The sequence below is a fragment of the Macaca fascicularis genome, chromosome 12 (genome assembly GCF_037993035.2).
Source record: "Macaca fascicularis isolate 582-1 chromosome 12, T2T-MFA8v1.1".
NCBI lineage: Eukaryota > Metazoa > Chordata > Mammalia > Primates > Cercopithecidae > Macaca > Macaca fascicularis.
This window is the reverse complement of record NC_088386.1, coordinates 91,342,974-91,364,285: the sequence shown is the minus strand read 5'-3', so window position 1 is coordinate 91,364,285 and position 21,312 is coordinate 91,342,974. Positions and strand designations below refer to the sequence as shown.

The following is a 21,312-nucleotide window of genomic DNA, read 5'->3' as shown; positions in this document are numbered from 1 at the left end:
AATGGCGTTAATAGGTTGAGATACACGTACAGTGGAGAAAAAGTAAAGCAGGGATAGAGGATATGAAATGTTGAAGGGGAGATTTAAATTTTAGATAAGATGCCTCCTAAGCAGGAGCTAGCCATGAGGATGTCTGCAGGAAAACTATTCCGGAGGGGTAATCAGCAGGTGCCACAGCCCTGACGCAAAGTGTCCCTTGGTGAGAGTGGGAGGATTTGAAGTAAGGATAGGAAAACTGAGGAGGACAAGGGAGTGGAAATGTTCAAGGATGATGAAAAACTTTGCAAGTCAAAGAAAGAACTTTAGGACTTTTACCCTGAATGGGATGAAAAACCACAATGTGAAGCATACAAATGGGATAATGTGATCTATGACTTAAAAGGATCACTCTAGTTGAGCTGATACAGAGTTGGAAGGCAGGGCAAGGGCAGAGCAGGGAGAGCAGTTAAAAAGAGAAAGATGGTGGTGGCTTGGATGAAAATGATGAGGGTACAGGTGGTTAGGCGAAAGAGGTCTCAGGGCTTTCTAGCAAACAAGATGTGGGAGGGCAAAAAGTTGAGTCAAAGGATAACACTCAGGTTTTTTGAGCAACTAGAAGAACAGAAGTATTATCATTTCTGAGACAGAGAATTCTACAAAACAGGCTGGTCAAGGAGTAGTGCTGGCAATGTCAAGAGCTGTTCTGAACATGCCAAGTGCACAATGCCTTGTAGACATTCAAGTACACTTGGATTAGTCTGGAGTTAAAGGAAAGGCCTATACTAAAGATACGAATTTAGGAATCATCAGCCAATAAATATTTAAAGCCAGAAAATTAGATAAAATTACTTATGTCTTTTGCCAACATTTAGATGCAGGGGGAGAAGAGAAGGATCCAGTATAGAGTCTGAGAAAAGCCAGCAAGGTGGAGAAAAGGCCAGGAAATTGTGGTGTTATAGAAACCTACTGACAAAAGACTGGGCGTGATGGCACATGCCTGTCATCGCCCCTACTTGGGTGGCTGGGGCAGGAAAATCGCTGAACCCAGGAGGTGGAGGTTGTAGGGAGCTGAGATCATGCCACTACACTCCAGCCTGGGCAGCACAGCAAGACTGTCTCACAACAAATAAACAAACAAACAAACAAACATAAGCCTACTGACATAAAAGCATTTCAAAGAAAAGAGAATGACCAACTGTCAAGTTCTGCTGTTATGACAAGAAAAATGAAGACTGGAAAATGACTAGTAGACTTAGCGATGCCATGGTCAATGGTTAATTTGACAAAAGCAGTTCTGGCAGAAAAGTCAGGGGGAAAACCTCATTAGGTTTGGCTCAAAAACAGAGAAAAATTTAAAAATAAACAATGGGCATGGCATGGTGGCTTATACCTATAATCTCAGCACTTTGGAAGGCTGAGGCTGGAGCATTGTTTGAGGCCAGGCATTCAAGACCAGCCTGGGCTAGATAGTGAGACTCCATGTCTAAAAAAAAAGAAAAAAATTAGGCATGGTGGTGTGCACCTGCGGTCCCAGTTACTCAGGAGGTAGAGGCAGGAGGATCACTTGAACCTGGGGAGTCGAGGCTGCAATGAGCTATAATTGCACCGTTGCATTCCAGTCTGGGTAACAGAGTGAGACCCTGTCTCAAAAAATAACCCAAAACAAAACCAACCAAACAAACCAAACCAATGAAAATGTTCTAAAAGAGAGCAGCAATAGGGTGACAGCTGAAGGGGAAGTTGGAACTAAGAGAGGTCCCCAAACTTTTTAAGAAGGGAGAAGTAATATGAGGCTTATAGGCTAATAGAAATAATCCAGCAGAAGCAGGGAAATGATGTGGGAAAGAGAAAGGAGAATTTAAGGGAGTTAGCAAAAGGGGATCAGTTCTAGGGAACAGTTTGCAGGAGCACCAGCTAAGAAGTTTCCTTTTGGTAACAGGAAAGAATGTAAATGGGCATAGATACAGCAAGATAAGCAGAAGTGATGATGAGAACTTGTGGATTGATGGTTTCAGTGTTCCCCATGAAATCAGAAGCAAGGTTATCAGCCGAGGGTGAGAATAGGAAATGAGATATTAAAAGTCAGCAGGGAAGATGACTATTCCTAGGTAATTTTGTAAACAAAAAGAAACAATTGTTTACATTTTCGAAACCTTCTACGATAAACAGGCATTAATTCTGTGATTAAAAATTTAGGCTGGGCGGGGTGTGGTGGCTCACACTTGTAATCCCAGCACTTTGAGAGGCTGAAGCAGGAGGAATGCTTGAGTCCAGGAGTTTGAGACCAGCCTGGTCAACATAGCAAGACCCTATCTATATAAATAAATAAATACACACACACACACACACACACACACACACACATATATACACTTTTTTTTTTTTTTTTTTTTTTTGCTGGCTGTGGTGGCAGTCACATATAGTCCTAGCTACTCAGGGGCTGAGGCAGGAGAACTGCTTGAGCCCAGGAGTTACCATGCCATTGTACTCCAGACTGGGCAACAGAGCAAGACCCTATCTTGTAAAAAGAAAAAAAAATGGCTGCATAATTTTGAAATAAGACTGTGATGATCTTACCAGAAAAAAAAAAAGTAAACATCATATCTGGTCAAACAAACAAAAAAACCTAATTGCTAGTTCTATAAATATACAAACATATTTGGGGTATTAAAGTGGAATCAAAATAAAACAAATTGTTAGCATTTACATTTAACTTTAAGCTAAATTTAGAAATAAGAGAAATTATATAAACCCTGTGGAATACATACCACTTCCTTCCAGAAGATTGGCTTACCTAACAGGAATAGTACTTCTCTCCTGTTTGCCACAAAACAAGCTCAAAAAATTAATTTTGCTAACAAAAATAAAACACTTTTACCCCAGTATTACAAAAAGTCTTCAAAATAGTATAATAATTCTGTAATTATAACTCTACTACTAATGATTATTTAAATAGTAACATCATTTGGACAGACATTTTCAGCAACTCAACTGGTTTCCATAAAAGGAAACCTCCTACTTAAATAAATGTCTTTCCTTAAGAGATTATTTAGGATATTATGCCTTTAAAATGAGTTATATTTTTAAAAATAGTTTGGCTTCAAACCACTTCCAAGGATTTCTTTCATTTGCAGATTTAGTACTACACACACACACAAAAAATATCTTACCATATCCACCAAGGCTACATAGAGGAACATGCCTGCAGTGACTGCAAAGATCCAAAGTGTGATGTTATTGGCATACTGACCAACAGCTGTGCCTATGAGCATGCCTATGTAAGCCATCATGGCAGACAGGAGGTTGTATACAATTGCTTGCTTTACAGTCATGCCTGCTTTAAGAAGAACTGCAAAATCACCTGCAATTAAGAAACAATGGGAATGTTTTAAAACCACAGGATTTACAACACAAATCTGAATGGAGAACAACGACTAAAATCAGCACTAAAAAGATACACACTTTTAATAAAAATACTTTATGTGATATATAAAATATTTTACTTATGAAACCATAATGCATGCAAAAACTTGGATGAATCTCAAAGGCATAATACTGAAAGAGGACCACCCGAAAGGTTATATATCTATTCTGAAACAGACAAAACGGTAATAATAAAGAACAATTAGTGGTTACCAGGGGATGGTGGAAAGCTGACTCTAAAGGAAGAGCACAGGACAGGGGTTGTTGGGGGTGACAAAGCTACTCTGATGCTGATGGTGGCAGTGATTACAGAAATCTATATATATGTTAAAATTCAAAGAACTGTACTCACAAAAAGTCAATTCTACTGTATAACTTAAATGTAAAATTTTTACAAAAGAAAAAAACACAGTCACCGCTTTTCTTGTAACCAACAATCAAGACCTCCCTGCTTGAACTTCTACCCTTTCTTCAAAGGGAAATGGCCTAAGGAAGAACAGAGATAACAGGTGCTTTAAGTATATTTTATGCTATGGTTACATTTATTTATTTTTTCCCCAGAAAGAAAAATTAAACTTTCATCCTGAAAATTCTAAAAATGTAGTAAGAATAAAGAGCCACTTCCTACCACTTCCTACCACTTTTCCATGCTTCTACAATGATGCACATAAATGTCTGGCTGAGGCTCCGAAGAGCATCAACAATGCTGAAAACAGAGCAAATACCAGGTTCTTATTAAGCCATGCTCCAAAGTCTGTTTCTAACTGTGATGATGAAGAATGGTGACACTGGTAACTCTGAAATCATCCATAACCACAGAGCTGATGTAAGACAAAAGCTCACAGAAGGGAAAATACTGAAATGCTTTTTCTAAGGATCCTCAATGGACTCTCCTCCCGCCACCCCCTCCCTCTAAATAAGAAGAAAGGCACTTTTCTTATTCATCTGTCTAAAGCTGGAACATTATCTGCAAGCTTGACTCCTGCCTACGAAAAAAAATGAAGTTGAAACATTAGGGGAAAAAAAATATTGCTCAGAGAAGTGTCAGTAGAAGGGCAAAATGATGCTAGAGATAACAGTATTGAAGCTAATGGGTCAAAAGCAATAGCTTGTTGTTACACCTTGAAGAGGTATGAAAGGAAAAAACCCATTATTAGCTTTACTTACTATAATAATTTCGTTTCACTTACTACATGAACAAACATCTAATCAATTATTGAACACTCAGCATATGCAAGGTGCTATACAGAATACTGACTGGGTTTGTTTCTTTCCCTTAAGAAAGGATCTTAACAGCTACGTATCTAAAGATACATGATCTGTTCTTCTATACCTCTCATGGTTACAAGGTCATAGTCTACAACAAGGAGAAGTTAACAATAAAGAAATTACTGCAAGGTATATTTCTACCTTCCAACAAATTGCTACAAAGTAAACACTGCGGCGTCATTTTGGAAAGTTAAGATAATGTACCTAAGGAGATTATTTACCAATGGTTTCTAAGTTGTAATTGTCCAGTTTTCACCTAATGCTATTCTCCTTACATCTTTTCTCCTCTGATCCTAAATACGTTAATTCTCCTGCTGAGACCTGGATTTAATATCATCTTTTATCTCTTCTCTCTCCTGGAGTTCTGTTTAATTTTCTCCAGTCTTTCTCAGCTTTTTCTCTGTGGAAAGAGCTCCCTAACTTCCCTAACAAATTTCTTCTCCTTGTTTTCAATAAATCACACACCAACTGTGCTAGAGAGGCAATTTCATTTAGCAGGTTATATAAAACAGACTACAGAAGTGTCTTTTAGGTTACAAAATGCATTGCTTTCTTTTATAATTTAGTAATGCATTTAAAAATGAGCATTATTTAATACTCAATGAACAACGGTGTCATGGGTACAAAATAGATCAACTTTGTTGCCTTCTCTAATATTACTGGATAGCAAGATGGTTTAGTTCCTTCCTAAGTAACAACCAAACAGCATGAATTAACTAATCAAGATTCAAGGCGAACTATTTTCATTTAATACTTTTAAAAATTATGGTATAATTACACAATTATTTCATTTTTAAAAAATGTAGACTTCTATGAATTTGGACAAACACATACACCCTATAGCTATAAACACCATTAAACTCTAGAACTGTTTAATTACCCTTCTAAAATTTTGTTAGGCCACTCGCCCTTAGGCAAACAACAATCTGCTTTCTGTTCCTATGATTTTGCCTTTACCAGAACATCATCTAAATAGAAGCACACAGTATGTAGTCTTTCAAGTTTAGATTTTGTTCACTTAGAATAATGCATGTAAGACTCATTCGTGTTACTGTGTATATCAGAAAATTATTTTATTGCTCAGTAGTATTCCACAGATGAACCACAGTTTATTTATCTACATTCACCAGCAAAGAACATTTAGGTTGTTTACAGTTTTTGGTAATTATGGCAAAAGACACTGCACACATTCATAAACAGGCTTTTTGTGTCAACATAAGTTTTCGTTTCTCTTGGCCAGACACCTATTAAGTGGGGTCACTGGGCCATACAGTTAAGCATATTTCTAATTTTATAAGAAATTGCATCCCCGCCAGCAATGTATAGGAGCTCTAGCTGTTCCACATCCTAGTCAGCCCATAATTTGAAATCCAGCATCTAAAATCTCATCTGTATACTTTCTTCAGTGAAATGTTGTTCAAGTCTTTTTGTCTATTTTATTTTGTTGGGCTGTTTGTCTTCCTGTGATTGAAGTCTTCTGTCAGGTATGTATTGTCCAAATATTTTGTCCCAGTTTGTGGCTTGCCTTTTTGTTAACTGTCTTTTGTGAAGAGTTTTTAATTTGTAAGAAGTGTATTTTATGACTATTTTCCTTAATGGTGCAAGCTCTTAGTGCTGTATCTAAGAATACTTTGCCTAACCCAAAGACACAGAGATATTCTATATTTTCTTCTATTTTTAAGAGTCTCCATTTAGATTATCTATTTTGAGTTCATTTTTTTTTTTCTATAGTGAGATATGGGTCAAAGGTATTTTTCTTTCTTCCTTTTTTTTTTAATTGCACGTAGATGTCCAATTGTTACAGTGCCATTTGTTGAAAATACTATCCCATCCTTTCAACATGGAATTTTCTTTGTATTTCTGTTGAAAATAAATTGCCATATATATGAGGACTCTTTGCTTTGTTCCACTGATTGATGTGTCTACTCTTTCACCAATTCCAACTGTTTTGATTACCGTGGCTTTATAGTAAATCTTAAATCAACTTGGCTGCCCTTTTCCAAAATTCTACGGCTATTTAAGTTCCTTCCCCTTTCCATATAAAATTTTTAAAAAGCTTGTTCATCTCTGCAAAAAAGCCTGCTGGATTTTTTACTGAGCATTCACTGTGTCTATAGGAAAAAATTAACATCTTAACAATAGTCTTCTGGTCCCTGAACCTGGTATAGCTCTTCATTGAAGTCTCCTTTGGTTTCTTTTATTGATGATTTGTAGGTCTACACATATTGTTAGAGTTAAGCTAAATATTACACATTTTTGATACTATTATAATATTTTAATTTTCAACTGTTGATTGCTAGTATATAGCAATACAAATGATTTTTGTATAATTATCTTTGTATCAAGTGAATTATTTTATTTTCAAATCTATCTTGGTTGTAGTCTTATCTCAAGTTATAAATTCTCAAAGGTATCAGCATGTTTTTCCCTTTTTCCTCATTTCCCTTCTCATTAAGAACCTGTATAAACATTTTAAAACTAAGTCAAAGGAATCCTCACAGCAGAGATTTATACTAAACATGCAAATCTATTCATCTTTTGATAAATCAATATTCTTTCCTTCCTGCTGACAAAGGATATCATTAGCACAATGAATGAGGTGTGCCTGCCAAAGCTGTTAAACTAATGAGATCCAATGCTATAGATGTTAACATCTGTTAACATCCACTATTGAGGATTTTTAAAAACATGTGTATATTTTAAGGTTCTTTATTCTTGTCTTAAATAATAGTTGTATACATGTTAAAATTCTACATAAATGTATACAATGAATGTTCAATTTCCCACGGACAGTTTAACACATTATGAAAATCTCATTTTAAATTTCTATGTAATCCTTAATTTGAGAGGAAAGGAAAAATGTACAACACTATAACCTCTCTTAATTGAGTCTTAGTAATATGGCTACATATTTTTTCTTGTTCAACTTTCATTTTAGAAGCATGAGGTACATGTACAGGATTGTTAGAGGTATATTATGTGATGCTGAGGTGTGGGGGTATGATTGAATGATCACCCTGGTATACTACACAATAGTACCCAGTACCCAACAGCTAAGTTTTCTAACCCTTGCCCCATGGCTATATTTATTTATTAAAATGTTATTTCCTTGAAGTTGAAACACATTACTCAACATCAAGAAGAATGTTTGGGAAATTGTGACAGACCAAGATGTCAAAATGGAAGGTGACCCACTCATATCCCAACATCCACAAGAAGAATTCTGTATCTATCCACAGTCAAAGGCCTCTCTGTGGAGTCTCAGAATTCAGGCAGGAGTTTGTGAAACCCTCGTGGACTCCAAGACCCGGGGGGCTGTTCTGAGAGTACAGACGACACCCAAGTGGTTGATCCGTCCTAAGCTCAAACCTGGAAGCGGCTGTCTTCCTCCTGCCCCCGATGGTCCCCAATATTATATCCCCTATAGATGGCCTCCTCCTACTACAGGCTTTTATGTAAATTATTCTTCAAATGCTTATACAGTTCCTTATTGAAGGAAGGTGGAAAAAAGTGAAGAGATAAGACAAAGTAGTATTGTAACTTAAATTCAGCTACATAAGTTTGGCAAACATAGAAAACAGAGTAATGACTTAATAATTCAGGCAATTTAACCCATTACCACACCAGAGAGCAAACACAAAATGAGATGTGAGTTTGCTATTTCTTCAAATGCTTTCAATTTCTTCATGTCTCTTAGCGTCAAACTCCCTGAACTATATGTTATTCTATGGTTCTAGGGATATGTTTTTACATATCACATTTCTAAACACAACTACAAAACACACGTGCAGAAACTGCAGAGAGAAAAAGGGGTAAGTGGTAAGAAGGTAACCATCATTAATCTCCAAAACAACTCATTTTCAATTATGTGTCTCAGTGAATATACCACTGGAGAAACAGCAATCTGCTCAGAAATAGAACACTAGAACTTGGAATTACTGACCAACTGAGGGTCAGTCTCCAGTGTATTGCAATGTAATTTGAAAACATGTTTTTCCTCCAAGGGTCTGAGATCAGTATGGAAATCTCAGAATCGTTTTAAGAATTCATAATAAAAAATGTAACAGGGTAAAATTAGGTTTTAGATCAAATAGATTATCCTGAAATGTGACATACTATACTGCCTTTTCAACATCTTAACCTAGAAAGTGGGGAGTGGACTTCTCCCTGGCTCTATCTGCCGTGCTTCTAACTCAACCCACAGAGGAATGACTTTCCCTGTGCTTGGGAGTTCTGAGGAAGAACCGTGTATGCCCTTCTCCACATCTTGTTTCTCTCCGACTAAGAGTAGATGATCTGGTCAGAGTAGGAACACTGACCTGGTCCTATTGTACAAAAGTGCCCTTTGCTGTGCCTTAAGACAAAAACTAGGCTCCACAATCATATTCTTACTTCCTTTATTTATGGTCCCTAGACCACTTCTTAACTTGTTGATAGATACAAGGACCAGAGGTCTTTCTGTCACCTCCAGAAGAAGAAGCTGGGCCATTTCTTTACACTGTTTCTTCCCTAGTAGCCTATCCAGCTAGAGTATGGTACAGTTTATGTCAATTTAACATTAGGAAAAATGCACATTTTTCTGAAAGCCTACTCGTTTCCCTCTGGCAAAATTCAGTATACTCTGGCTTGACATTTCCTCTCACAGCAGTAGCAACATCTCAACCTCTGATTTCTGGGATAAAACAGGTAGACATCTGAGGTCTGAATGACTCACTAGGGGGTCCTGGCCCAAGCAGAGTTCTCCGCTCCAGTTTTTTACCAGAGCTCTGCATTGAGTATCAAGGGTTTACCTAGCCATTAATGTATATAATGCATTTGTCCTACACGTGGTTATCAGCCCTTGTGTGTCACGCCTTCAATGAGAAATTGCAGACAGAAAAAGAAGTGGTAAGAAGGTCACCATCCTTAATCTCCAACTTGTTCTCAATTCTGTGTCTGAGTGAATACTTCAAGGTTAGGGCAATTTGACAAAACCACATTTAAACTTGAGGTAGCCTGACACGCCATTCATCGGGTAGTGGGTAGATGAACAGGAAGGAAAGTTAGAGGCTTTTCTAGTACATTATGGAGGTATATGCATGATTATCCAAGTCTATTACTAAAAATAGTGGTTTTTTTTAGTGAAAGATTAAATATGAGGCAACATGTTACTCATATATAAAAACTGATAGCCTTGATTTGTGGAGTTAGACTAAAAGCAGTATGTGATAGACTAACAGCAGTATGTGATAGAGAAGAGTATAAGACATAGTATCTATGCATTAAAAAACTACAGTTTAAGAAATTGGGCATCTAACAAGAAAATGGGCGAAGGACCCCGAGAAAGCAAACAAAAAAATTTAGAGGAAACAGTAATCCAAGGCATGAGGTAAAAGACAGTAATGAAGTTGAAAGTTCTTAACATGATAAACTAGGAACAGAAGTATTTGAGCCAGCCATGTAGGAGAATGGTATAAACAAAGAAACAGATTCAGGCACCCACACTACACATTTGGTGAATTGCGTTTAGTTGAAATGAAAAACATGTAACAGGATGTACTGCAGGTAACACCAAAAAGGTAGGTAGAGAGAAGTGAAGGTCATTGAAAGCGTGACTCATAGCTGGGCATGGTGGCTCACACCTGTAATTCCAGCACTTTAGGAGGTTGAGGGAGGTGGATCACTTGAGCCCAGGAGTTCAAGACCAGCTTGGGCAACATGACAACACCCTATCTATCAAAAATACAAAAATTAGCTGGGCATGGTGGTGCTTGCCTGTAGTCCCAACTACTCAGGACGCTGAGGTAGGAGGATCATTTGAGCCCAGGAGGTCAAGGCTGCATTGAGCCGTGATCACGCCACTGCACTGCAGCCTAGGCAACAGAGGGAGACCCTGTTACAGGAGGAAAAAAAATGTGACTAATAAAGTCCAGCTCTATTTTATATGTCAGGAAAGTTACTGAAAGACTTTAATTATATGAAAACATCACATTTAAACAGATATATCTGGCAATGATATACTACAACAGAATAAAACCCGAGATACAAAGACTATGGAAACTGTCTAAGCAAAACACCACAAAGACAGTGATGACTTGGTCTGGATAAAGGATAATGGGCATGAACAAGAGATAAGATTATGTGTCTGAAGTTGGCAAGGTAAATGAAACCATGCAGAATCAAGCCCCAAGGAATCAGCACCAAGTATGCACTAATATATTTTTACTGCTTTATGTAAGAAGTTACTGATTTTTCAAGAAAATCATATGGTAAATTATATTAAAAATAAGCAAATACTACAAATCAAGACAATTACGCACAAATGACAGACATTTCATAGCCAGGTGAGTTTTCAGAAAAATTAAATTAGAAAACACATGAACAAATCCCTTGCATATTCAAAAGGTGACATTAGTATTTTTTTCTTTCAAATTAATGCCATCTCCATTTCCCTCAGATATTTTGCATGTGAATGACTACTTACATCTTAAGCTACTGTTTTCTAATTTATAAAAGAGGAAAACCCAAAGCACTACTGCATGTGGAGAGAAACTAAATTGGTAAACCAATAAATACCAACTAAAATAAAAAAGAAATGGTTTACATCCATTACCTTGGTAAAACAGAGAAAGTTAAGGCCAGGTGCAGTGGCTCACACCTGTAAACTCAGCACCTTGGGAGGCTGAGGCAGGCAGATCACTTGAGGTCAGGAGTTCAAAACCAGCCTGGCCAACATGGTGAAACCCTGTCTCTACTAAAAATACAAAAATTATAGCCGGGCACAGTGGCTCATGCCTGTAATTCCAGGACTCTGGGAGGCCGAGGCAGGCAGATCACCCGAGGTTGGGAGTTCGAGACCAGCCTGACCAACATGGAGAAACCCTGTCTCTACTAAAAATACAAAATTAGCCAGGCATGGTGGCACAAGCCTATAATCCCAGCTACTCGGGAGGCTGAGACAGGAAAATTGCTTGAACCCGGGAGGTGGAGGTTGGGGTGAGCCAAGATCACACCATTGTACTCCATCCTGGGCAACAAGAGCAAAACTCTGTCTCAAAAAAAAAAAAAATGAGCCAGGTGTGGTGGCACACGCCTGTAGTCCCAGCTACTTGGGAGGCTGAGGCATGAGAATCACTCGAACCCGGGGGACAGTGGCTGAAGTGAGTTGAGATCATGCCACCGCACTCCAGCTTGGGCAGCAGAGCAAGATTCTGTCTCAAAGAAAAAAAAAAAAAAAGAAAGTGAGTTAATGCCAAGTGTTGGGAGGGTTGTGGCAACAAGAACTTTCAGGTATCGCTGTTTGGAAATCATACTGCTTTAGCATGCATACCCTAGACCTGTCAATTCTGTTTCTGAGTATATATCTCAGAGGAGTCGACAGGTACCAAGTCTAGAGATGTTCAATGCAGTACTTACTATCTGTGACAGGAGGAAATTAAAGGCCATGTGCTGTGTCCAATAGTAGGTGCTAAATACGTAAAATGTGGTGAAAGCACATTTCTGAGTACTGGGCAGAAGCCATATATTAAATTAACTCATCGTAATTGGGATGGAGAGTTTTAAAACATAGTAAGAAGTAACATAAGGTAAGAAACATAGGGGATGTATAAGGAGAGGGAATCAAAGTGAGCAGAATGTAACCCATTTCTCTTGTAGAAAAAAAAAAAAGTGCAGCTCATTTCTAGCGTTCATTTCTAAGGGCAAATGGGAAATGCATTCGGAAAAAAAAAGAATCAAGTCCAACATAATATATATGATTACTATAGTTGAAAGTGTATCGATAAAGAAGAAAACATTTTTTAAAATGAAAAAATAAAAATACAGGTTTTCAAAGATTACTTTTTGAGTATTCAGCTCCATCCTACCAAAATCACGTAAGAAACACATACTAGATTTTTGGGTATTAAGATTATAATATTAAAATATATAAAATGAAAACAGAAATCATCCAACCTTCTTACTTCATAGATAAAATAAGAGCTTTGGAAATAAATGATTACTCTAAAACCTCAGTGCTGGTTAGTAACAGAGTTAAGAACGCAACCCTATCTTTAATAACCATCCAGGTAACTTTTTTGAACATCAATAATAACTTTCCATTATTTATGAAGAAAGACTGCCTTAGGTACATCTAGGAAAACTTTCAATTATGTAATTGCAAACTTTACCCTGATTCTTTTAAAAATATAGTCTACATGGTATATGAAATAAAAGTAGATTAACGGCAAAATGTGGCATTTAAATTAAGAAATATTTCTTTTTAAAAGTTATACTTAGTGAACCAGTCATAATCTATAATGTTCATTATAATAGCATAACTATGTTACTGAATGCAAAGGAAACCACACAGAAATGAACATTTCATCAATCTTAAGAAGCATATTTTTCATATTTTAACATCATGAAATATCTTACAATTAGTGACACTATAGTTGCCATCAGCCATTTTTTATGCTTGAACATCTCTGAAATTTGAATGCAATTTCAATTAAGGAAGTCTTACATTTGATGAAATCTGGTAAAATTTTTAAGGTTATATTACCTAATTCATGTGGCAGTTCATGACAGAAGACAGCTATAGAAGTACTGATTCCTCCCGTCAATCCAGCACTGAAAGCTGCACCTGAGGAAGATAAGAAAAAAAACAAGTGAGCTTTGCTGATCTTAACTCTTCACATTTTCATTAATGACAGATGCAGTTTCCTTTGCCTATCTAAATTAATTTCTTAATATATGAGCGACTCACTTATCTTACACACTATAGTTTTTGAACATATAGTGGGGTATAATAGGTATGTGACAACTAGAGAAATAGCTATTCAATAAAAGCAATATTCCATATTGAATTTAATTCTCTATTTTTGTAGCCTTCCAACTCACTAATATCTCAGGGATAGTAACAATTTTCCGAGCTTCAAAGTAGTAGTTTGATGGTCAACTTTAAGTCTTATAAGTCTAAGATTGTACTTGCTCTCTCACATTGATCTTTTTAAGGATTTAAATGGCTAATATCCTTATCAAAACTTTTCTAGACGTAGAAAATAAATGGCACAAAGTATTACTTGTCTGGTAGTGTTGAGGACTGAGGTCAGACGTATAAATGCATTTAGGTCTACAAGCAGAATTATTTATTCTTTAGTATTAACAGCTACTATAGGCTGAACATGGTGGCTCATGCCTGTAATCCTAGCACTTTGGGAGGCTGAGGCAGAAGGATTGCTTGAGGTCAGGAGTTCAAGACCAGCCTGGGAAGCATAGCTAGACTCTGTCTCTATTAAAAAAACAAAAACAAAACAAAAAAAACCAGTTACTGTAAATTCAAAAACATTGTCTCTGCTTTCTGAAAGAAACCAAAGCTTACTTCTGGGTGCTAACAGAGTCTGGATCTCAAAGAAAATAATGTATTGATCACACTTAATGTTCTCTTTAACTGGTAATATCAGTTTACTTTAGCAAGATACTAATATATTTGAATTTAGTACAATGGATTTTCAATGTTGTAAAATTTTTTTTTTTTTTTTTTTGCCTTTTCAAAGATACGGAAAATTTATTAAACCTAAGATTGAAATTAAACTGTTCTCTTTCAGGGACATGTAAATGCATTTGAAAATATAATGTTAAGCAGCTTTTTCAATATGGTAACTGTACTTTGAGAAATCAAGTTATTAAACAAATATACTACAGACATTTGTTTACATGTTCAAAAAAACCCCACTAAATTATACCCTCACACCTCCAAATGTAACAACTGAACACAAAACTGTAGCCTTTGGGAAAATCAACTTACCAGAGTGATACATAACAGTATATTTGTTAAGCTCCAGCCAAATTTAATCATACATATTATAATCCATAAGATTAGAACAGACAGTGGTTTCCAGTCCACTTACCAATTGCGAGCCCATCACTGAAGTTGTGGATGCCGTCCCCCATGATCACCATCCAGGCTATATTAGCTATTCCTGTTTCTTTCAGATCGGATCCAGAATGACAGGGACCATGGGAATGATGAGAATGCTTGTGGTGCCACTGGTGATTATGCTTCCTCAGTACAGTTTTGTTCTCGCCGTGGTGGTTATGTGCAGCAGCATGGAGATCATGCTCATGAATGGTATGTAATCCATCACTGTGAGAATGGTCTATGATTTTCTCCTCTTCTATACAAAGGTAATTTTTAGGAGGGGATTCTTGTTGGCCTTCTAAATCTGTCAGTTCAGTTTCATTCAGTCGATCTTCAGAAACAACTGAGTCATCAGTTCCTGTATTTACAGCAAAGGATATGCTTTATCAACATTTAAATGCATGGATATTTGCTAATTTAAACCTAGACAAAATAGCAGTGCAATGAACATTTCTTAAATGAATGTCTTTTAGAAATCTTAAATAAATATATTTCCCTAAAATTATTTAGAAGCCATTCTAATAGAAAAATGATTTCTGGAGTCCAGTAAAAAAATAAGCAAAACAAAACAAAACAAACACACACAAAGAAGAAACTGGTTTGGCGGGAGATTCAAAAGATGCTCCAGATGAGGTCAGTGGGAGCGAACTGAAATCAAAAGCAGGCAAAGTGAGGAGAAAAATTGGAAAGCATGAAGATATAAGTTCGATAAAAGTTCATCTTTGGATTGAAAGCGTCTTTTAAAAAAAAATCACTCCCTCTAGACCCCTCCTCCCTTATTGCAGCAGCCTACTGAGAACTTTATTAACTGTAGCTGGTAAATTAGAAGCTACAATAATGATAAAGAGCAGAATTGTACTTAAAGTGCAGATCCTTGTTCTCTGACAATTTGTGATGTCTGAAAAGCCAAAACCCAAAAAGCTATGCTGGTATGTACAGGCATTCTTTCAGACAGTAAATGGCTTGTAATACTCTGACACTTGTTTTCAAATGTATTTACTAACTGTAGTGTTGACTGCCTGACCAAATTCCAGTGAAATTTACCAAAATATTCCTCCTCAGTCCTATTTACTAGTAACATGCACACTGTGACCGGCTGGTATAACCACCCCAGTTAAACTGTTTTCATAATGAGTACTGCCAGCAATAGTGGCAAACACTGCAACTTTTCTGCATAAAAAGCATTAATTGCATGCCTGCCAGCCACACAAATACATCAATTTTTCTGACTTCCCATTTATTAAGTGAAATTTATTTCCCATGCTGTGGAAAGTTTATTGAGAACTTGTATTTCATAAATGGATATCCTTACTATGACTGTGAAAACATGTCAAGTGTCACATTAGTGTCATAGAAAGCACACACTTATGCAATATTGCTTATTTATATTTATTTGTAAAAATTCAATCCTAGTTTAAAAGATGATGTCGATATTACTAGTCTTGAGTTTCTTTCGTCACCCAGGCTGGAGTGCAATGGCACGATCTTGGCTCACTGCAACCTCTGCCTCCCAGGTTCAAGTGATTCTCCTGCCTCAGCCATCTGAGTAACTGGGACTACAGGTGCATACCACCACACCCAGCTAATTTTTGTATTTTTAGTAGAGACAGGGTTTCACCATATTGGTCAGACTGGTCTTGAACTCCCAACCTCTTCATCCACCCACCTCGGCCTCCCAAAGTGCTGGGATTACACGCGTGAGCCACTGCACCCAGCCACTAGTCTTGAGTTTCTAAGAGAGTTCTTTATGATTAAACCAGGTAAGTATATGAAAGAGATTAAGTGCTTTTTTCATCACTTGATTATTTTCTTTAAAATCAGTTATTATAGGATACATTTTTATTTTACACATGCTGTTTTTTAATTAAAATATAATCATTGAAGTTTACTAATTTGATTATAAGGTTTGTAGCATTACAGAATAACTAAATTGGGATTTATAAACCAGCAGTGATTATTAATGTAAAGTATTAAATACTGAACTTGAAACAGATTTTTAGGAAAATTTTGTTGTTTTTCCCCTTCTATGGTTTTAACTAATTTGAATCCTTCAAGAGGGATTTTTCCATACTATTTTTTGAGACAGAAGATAATTTGAGGGGGAGGGGTAGAGAATGCATCTATGATACTCCATAAATTCAACATTCTTTACCACAGGTAATGATTATAAACAAGATGTATCTTAGATAGTATTAATATTCTGAGCCTTGGATCACATATTTAATATAGGACCTATTTGGAATATTTAATCATATGGCTCCTAGCTTAAAAGGGCTAGATCTAAGATTATTCCCTAAGAAATGTTGAATTGATGAAGAACAGATTTTGAGGTTTCGAAAATGGTTAATTTCTCAAAAACATCAATGTCCAAACATCTACCTTTTTTCACAGGAGGAGACACTAGCAAGCTAGACAAACTATCATAAAAGTATTTGTCGGCTGGGCGCGGTGGCTCACTCCTGTAATCCCAGCACTCTGGGAGGCTGAGGCGAGTGGATTGCGAGGTCAGGAGATCAAGACCACCCTGGCTAACACGGTGAAACCCCGTCGCTACTAAAAATACAAAAAAAAAAAAACAAAAAAAACAATAGCCAGGTGTGGTGGTGGGCGCCTGTACTCCCAGCTACTCAGGAGGCTGAAGCAGGAGAATGGGTGAACCTGGGAGGCAGAGCTTGCAGTGAGCCGAGATGGCGCCACTGCACTCCATCCTGGGCGACAGAGCGAGACTCCATCTCAAAAATCTTTGTTACACATAACCTGTGGTCTGTTGCTGATTAATACAGTACTTTTTCTTGTGTAATTCTTATCATTATAGCACAAGTATTATCTCAGTGGATTATCTAGAATAACATCTGAAAGATGGGTTCATCTATGTGTTTGCTCTTAAAACTATTGTTTCTCCTATCCCAAGTTGGCTTTGCATCTATCGGTAAATAAATTATTCATCCGCCTTTTTAGGAGTGCTATGAGGGTAACACGTTTTCTGCTTTTCATCTTGTATTTAGTTTACTGTATTATTTAATTTTAGATTGAATGAATGTAAATAGAAATTAAATGTAAATTTGAATGAAAAAAGAAAAAGAAAAAAGTTTGTCTTGAGTCAGAATTGCTGTCTACCGGCAAGAGGCTTGAGTTGAAGCCAGTCAGAATCTGGTGTATTGTTTAACTTGTGATCTGAAAGTTTTCTTCCAATAGCTGATTCTTCTGTGTTCTGTTTCATAAACCATTTCTGTTTTCCCTAAAAAAAAAAAAAGTATCTGATATTAGTATAAAATGCGAGGACACAATTAGCAACAGTATTGACTCATTAACACCTAAAGGTAAAAATGGTGTTAACTTTGTATGTAAATTATTTTAAAGGGGAGTGAAAAAAATTTTCTGGGAGTAAAGCAATCCACAGACGAAAAATCCAACTAAATTTGTATTTTTTTAAACATTCAACTAAGAGGTTCCATTCATCTCCTTTGAAGTTAAGAGAGCACACACAGTACTGAATTATTAGATGCAACAAATGAAATGTGTATAATATGTGCAAAATCTCTCTTATCCAAAAGTGTAAGGTAACAGAAAGTTCCAAAAAACTAAAGCTTATTCGTTTGAATTTCGTTCATATTTAATGCAATCTATATTTCCCTGAATGTGACATAAAGAAGAGAGTCAAATTTGAGTGAGCATCTTAAAGTTTATAGTTTCCATCTGACACTTGGGCAAGTTTGTTAAATTTACTGAATATAAGAATATTCATCTGTAAAAATAAAAATAACATTCTTATGAGGATTAAATGAGGTGATGTATGAAAGGATCTATCACAGTAAGCGACTCTTACTAGTCTTATAGTAAAGACAAGCATCCTTTCTTACCACCTTGGAATTAGATGGAGAACACAATTTAATCTGTCCTTAATTAGTTACAAATACTAATTATTGTACTTCATTGTTTAGGTTTACATTTTTCTTATCGTATGTCTTCACAGTCTGGCTTTTACTGCTTTCTTCGTTTATCAATGTAACTACCACTAACAACTCTTTCAACTTAAATTTCTGCTTCTAATGTATGTTAATTTAAGAAAGCAAATAATTACTCTAGAGCAGTGTTGAAATAAAAGTCTTCTCTGGGAGATGCTTATTGACTGGCATGGCATTTTCTTCTTGTTGGTTTTGTTTATAGGCTATTAACTATGTTTCAGATGTTTAAGTCTTCTAACTGCTGCATAAGTAAGCTTGCATGGCTAGTAGAGCATGAGGTAATCTCAAAGATGGCCACTATCAATTTCCTCCCTCCCTGTAGGAGCATTCTGCTCCACCCATGAGGACCTGGAATCTACCCCCCTGCCCTGGAATTCTGGCTAGCCTTTTGACTTGTTTTGATCAACAGAATGCAGGAGAAATGACGCTGTGCCACATCCAGAACTAGCTTTATAGAGATCTGGAAGCTTTTGCTTTTGCTCAGGGAAGCCAGCCACTATCCTATGCAGAAGACTGGTCTCTCCTAGGAAGAGAAGCCATGTGGAGAAGCACTAAGGTGCAGACAGGGAATGAAGTATTCTTGGACTTTCCAGCCCTACTCATCCTAATCCAGTGGGCTGCCGAATTTTAATGTGATAGTGTTAATGACTCTAGCAAATGGCAAGTAGAGCAGAATTCCCCATTTGAATCCTGGTACAGAGAATAAGAGAAGTAATGGTTAATGGAAGCCACTAAGCCAATAGAAACTGGGAAAAGTTAAGACATTCACAGGAAAATAATGATATGGACAAGTCCTAAAGCGAAGAAAAAAAATGGCAACCATGAGTTAAGGGAAAAAAAAGGAAGGAGGAGCCAACAATAGTACAAAAATCAATGAGAAGGATATAGAAATTAAATAAAATGAAAACACAAGCTGAGATTTTGTTTAATTGCTTTAGTTCTGATTGTCCACTTTCTTAGAAGCTTGCAAATCATTACCCTCAAGGCCCCCAATTTGCTGAAACAAGTCAACATCTAGTGTATTATTTAACTTGTGGTTTGAAAGCTGAAACAGTTGATTATTCTGTACAGACTGTCAAATATCTATTCTACTCAAATATCACTAATTCCCTTTCTTCAAAAGAATGCCATAACCTTTTCATCTTAGGTTACTTATTGTCCTATGTACCATAAAGCAGATGCCCTGATTTATCGGGCCAGATTCCCTTCTCTGATATAGTTGAGAATTACATACTATTGAATATTTAGAGTACACTCCCTATATCCAAGGTGTTCCTTCCAGTGTTTTACTTCCTACAAATTCAAATTTACAAAAAAGCTGTCATGGTTTGGTGACTTCATTCTTATATCAGTTTTCTTTGCAAAAACAAATGTATAAGTACTGGTAACTTTAGGTTCAAAATGAGATAAAAAAGATCAAATTATAAAAAACAAAAAACTTATTTATCTGATATCTGAAATGTTCCAAAATCTGAAACTTGAGTACCGACGTGACGGTCAAAGGGAATGCTCACTGGAGCATTTCAGATCTTAGATTGCCACATTAGAGATGCTCAATTGGCAATTCTAAAACTTCTTTACAAACTTTGCAATACCTAATTTATTGTAGTGATGAACTTTTAAATACTTATATGTCTTACATCTAATCAACTAGGAAGTCTTCTTGATTCTCTCATCTAAATAATTCCCTTAATCATCTTTTCCACCCCCCTCCCATTTCTTCTGCCATGACCCTCATTCAAGTCCCACTACCTCTTTCAAATTATTTTGCAGTTATCTACCTAGCCAACTCTTGTTTCCCTCCAGCACCTTCTGCGTTGGCATCCCTCCCACCATATTTTATTCTCTACTTGTCCATCAGAATTAATTACTTCACCTTCCACAAGCCCCTTCAAATCTAAATACTGTTAGCTCTCTTTTACTTTTCTCTAAGTTGAACTTTCCCATTTCCTTTTATCATTCTTCTTTTCTAGGCTCACTATCTTAATCACCTCTCCCTTGGAGGCAAACCAATGTGATGATGTCCTGACTAACTAAACTAAACTATATATATAACTAAAATATACAATTTGAAATAAGATATGAAAACACAGATGAGAAGTAAGATTTCTTTCTCATGATTTAGATAACTACTGGAAATCATGAGGAATGAGTCATAGTCACACAAGTAAGTTTTATGTAAACCAGAATCACTCCCATGAATCGCAGTTCAGAGATCTGTTCCAAATCATGAAAGGAATATATACAAAACACATACATATGCAAACAAAACAGAAACAAAAATAGCATAAAATTGTATCTTAAGAGTAGACTGCACATCTTTAAGATCTTGACCATCCCAAAAAAGATACCTGGAATTAACTAACAAAACGAAGTTTCCAATTCTTTTTTTTTGTGGAAAGCTTTACTTAAACAGAATACACTGAAGATGATCAGTGTTAGTATCATAAACATGTTAGTGAGATGTATTCAGGACACAGCTTTAAAAGGCAGATGTGAACTGAAGAGAATAGGGAGGATTATAAATCATAGTGAATGGTAGCAGCCTTGAATTTACTTTCTTGGAGGATAATTCTTCTTAGATATTTGTCTTATTCTCATAAATGTGAGGTGAAACAGACAGCTGCATCACAATCAAGAGTATTTAAGCAACAGTTCAACCAAGCATCAAGCATCATCTCCAAAGTGGTGCATCATTCTTGAAAAGAGTCACCATTTCCATCATTTCATTTTATTTTCTTCCTACAAAGCCCCCTTAATCTGACCTCTTACCTCCAGTACCATCATTGGTGAGGC

General features: G+C 36.5%; 1 protein-coding gene across 16 annotated transcripts in view; it reads right to left on the bottom strand.

Moving 5' to 3' along the window:
• Positions 1-21,312, bottom strand: part of SLC39A10 (solute carrier family 39 member 10) — a 164,308-nt gene that overhangs the window by 6,199 nt on the left and 136,797 nt on the right. For all 16 annotated transcript variants that reach the window (XM_065525797.1, XM_074009605.1, XM_074009606.1 and 13 more), the window contains 4 exons: positions 17,669-17,789; positions 14,541-14,909; positions 13,193-13,273; positions 3,150-3,340 (listed from right to left, as the gene is read on the bottom strand). In XM_065525797.1, the coding sequence (XP_065381869.1) occupies positions 3,150-3,340; positions 13,193-13,273; positions 14,541-14,909; positions 17,669-17,789 (762 nt within the window). The remainder of the gene's footprint in view (positions 1-3,149; positions 3,341-13,192; positions 13,274-14,540; positions 14,910-17,668; positions 17,790-21,312) is intronic.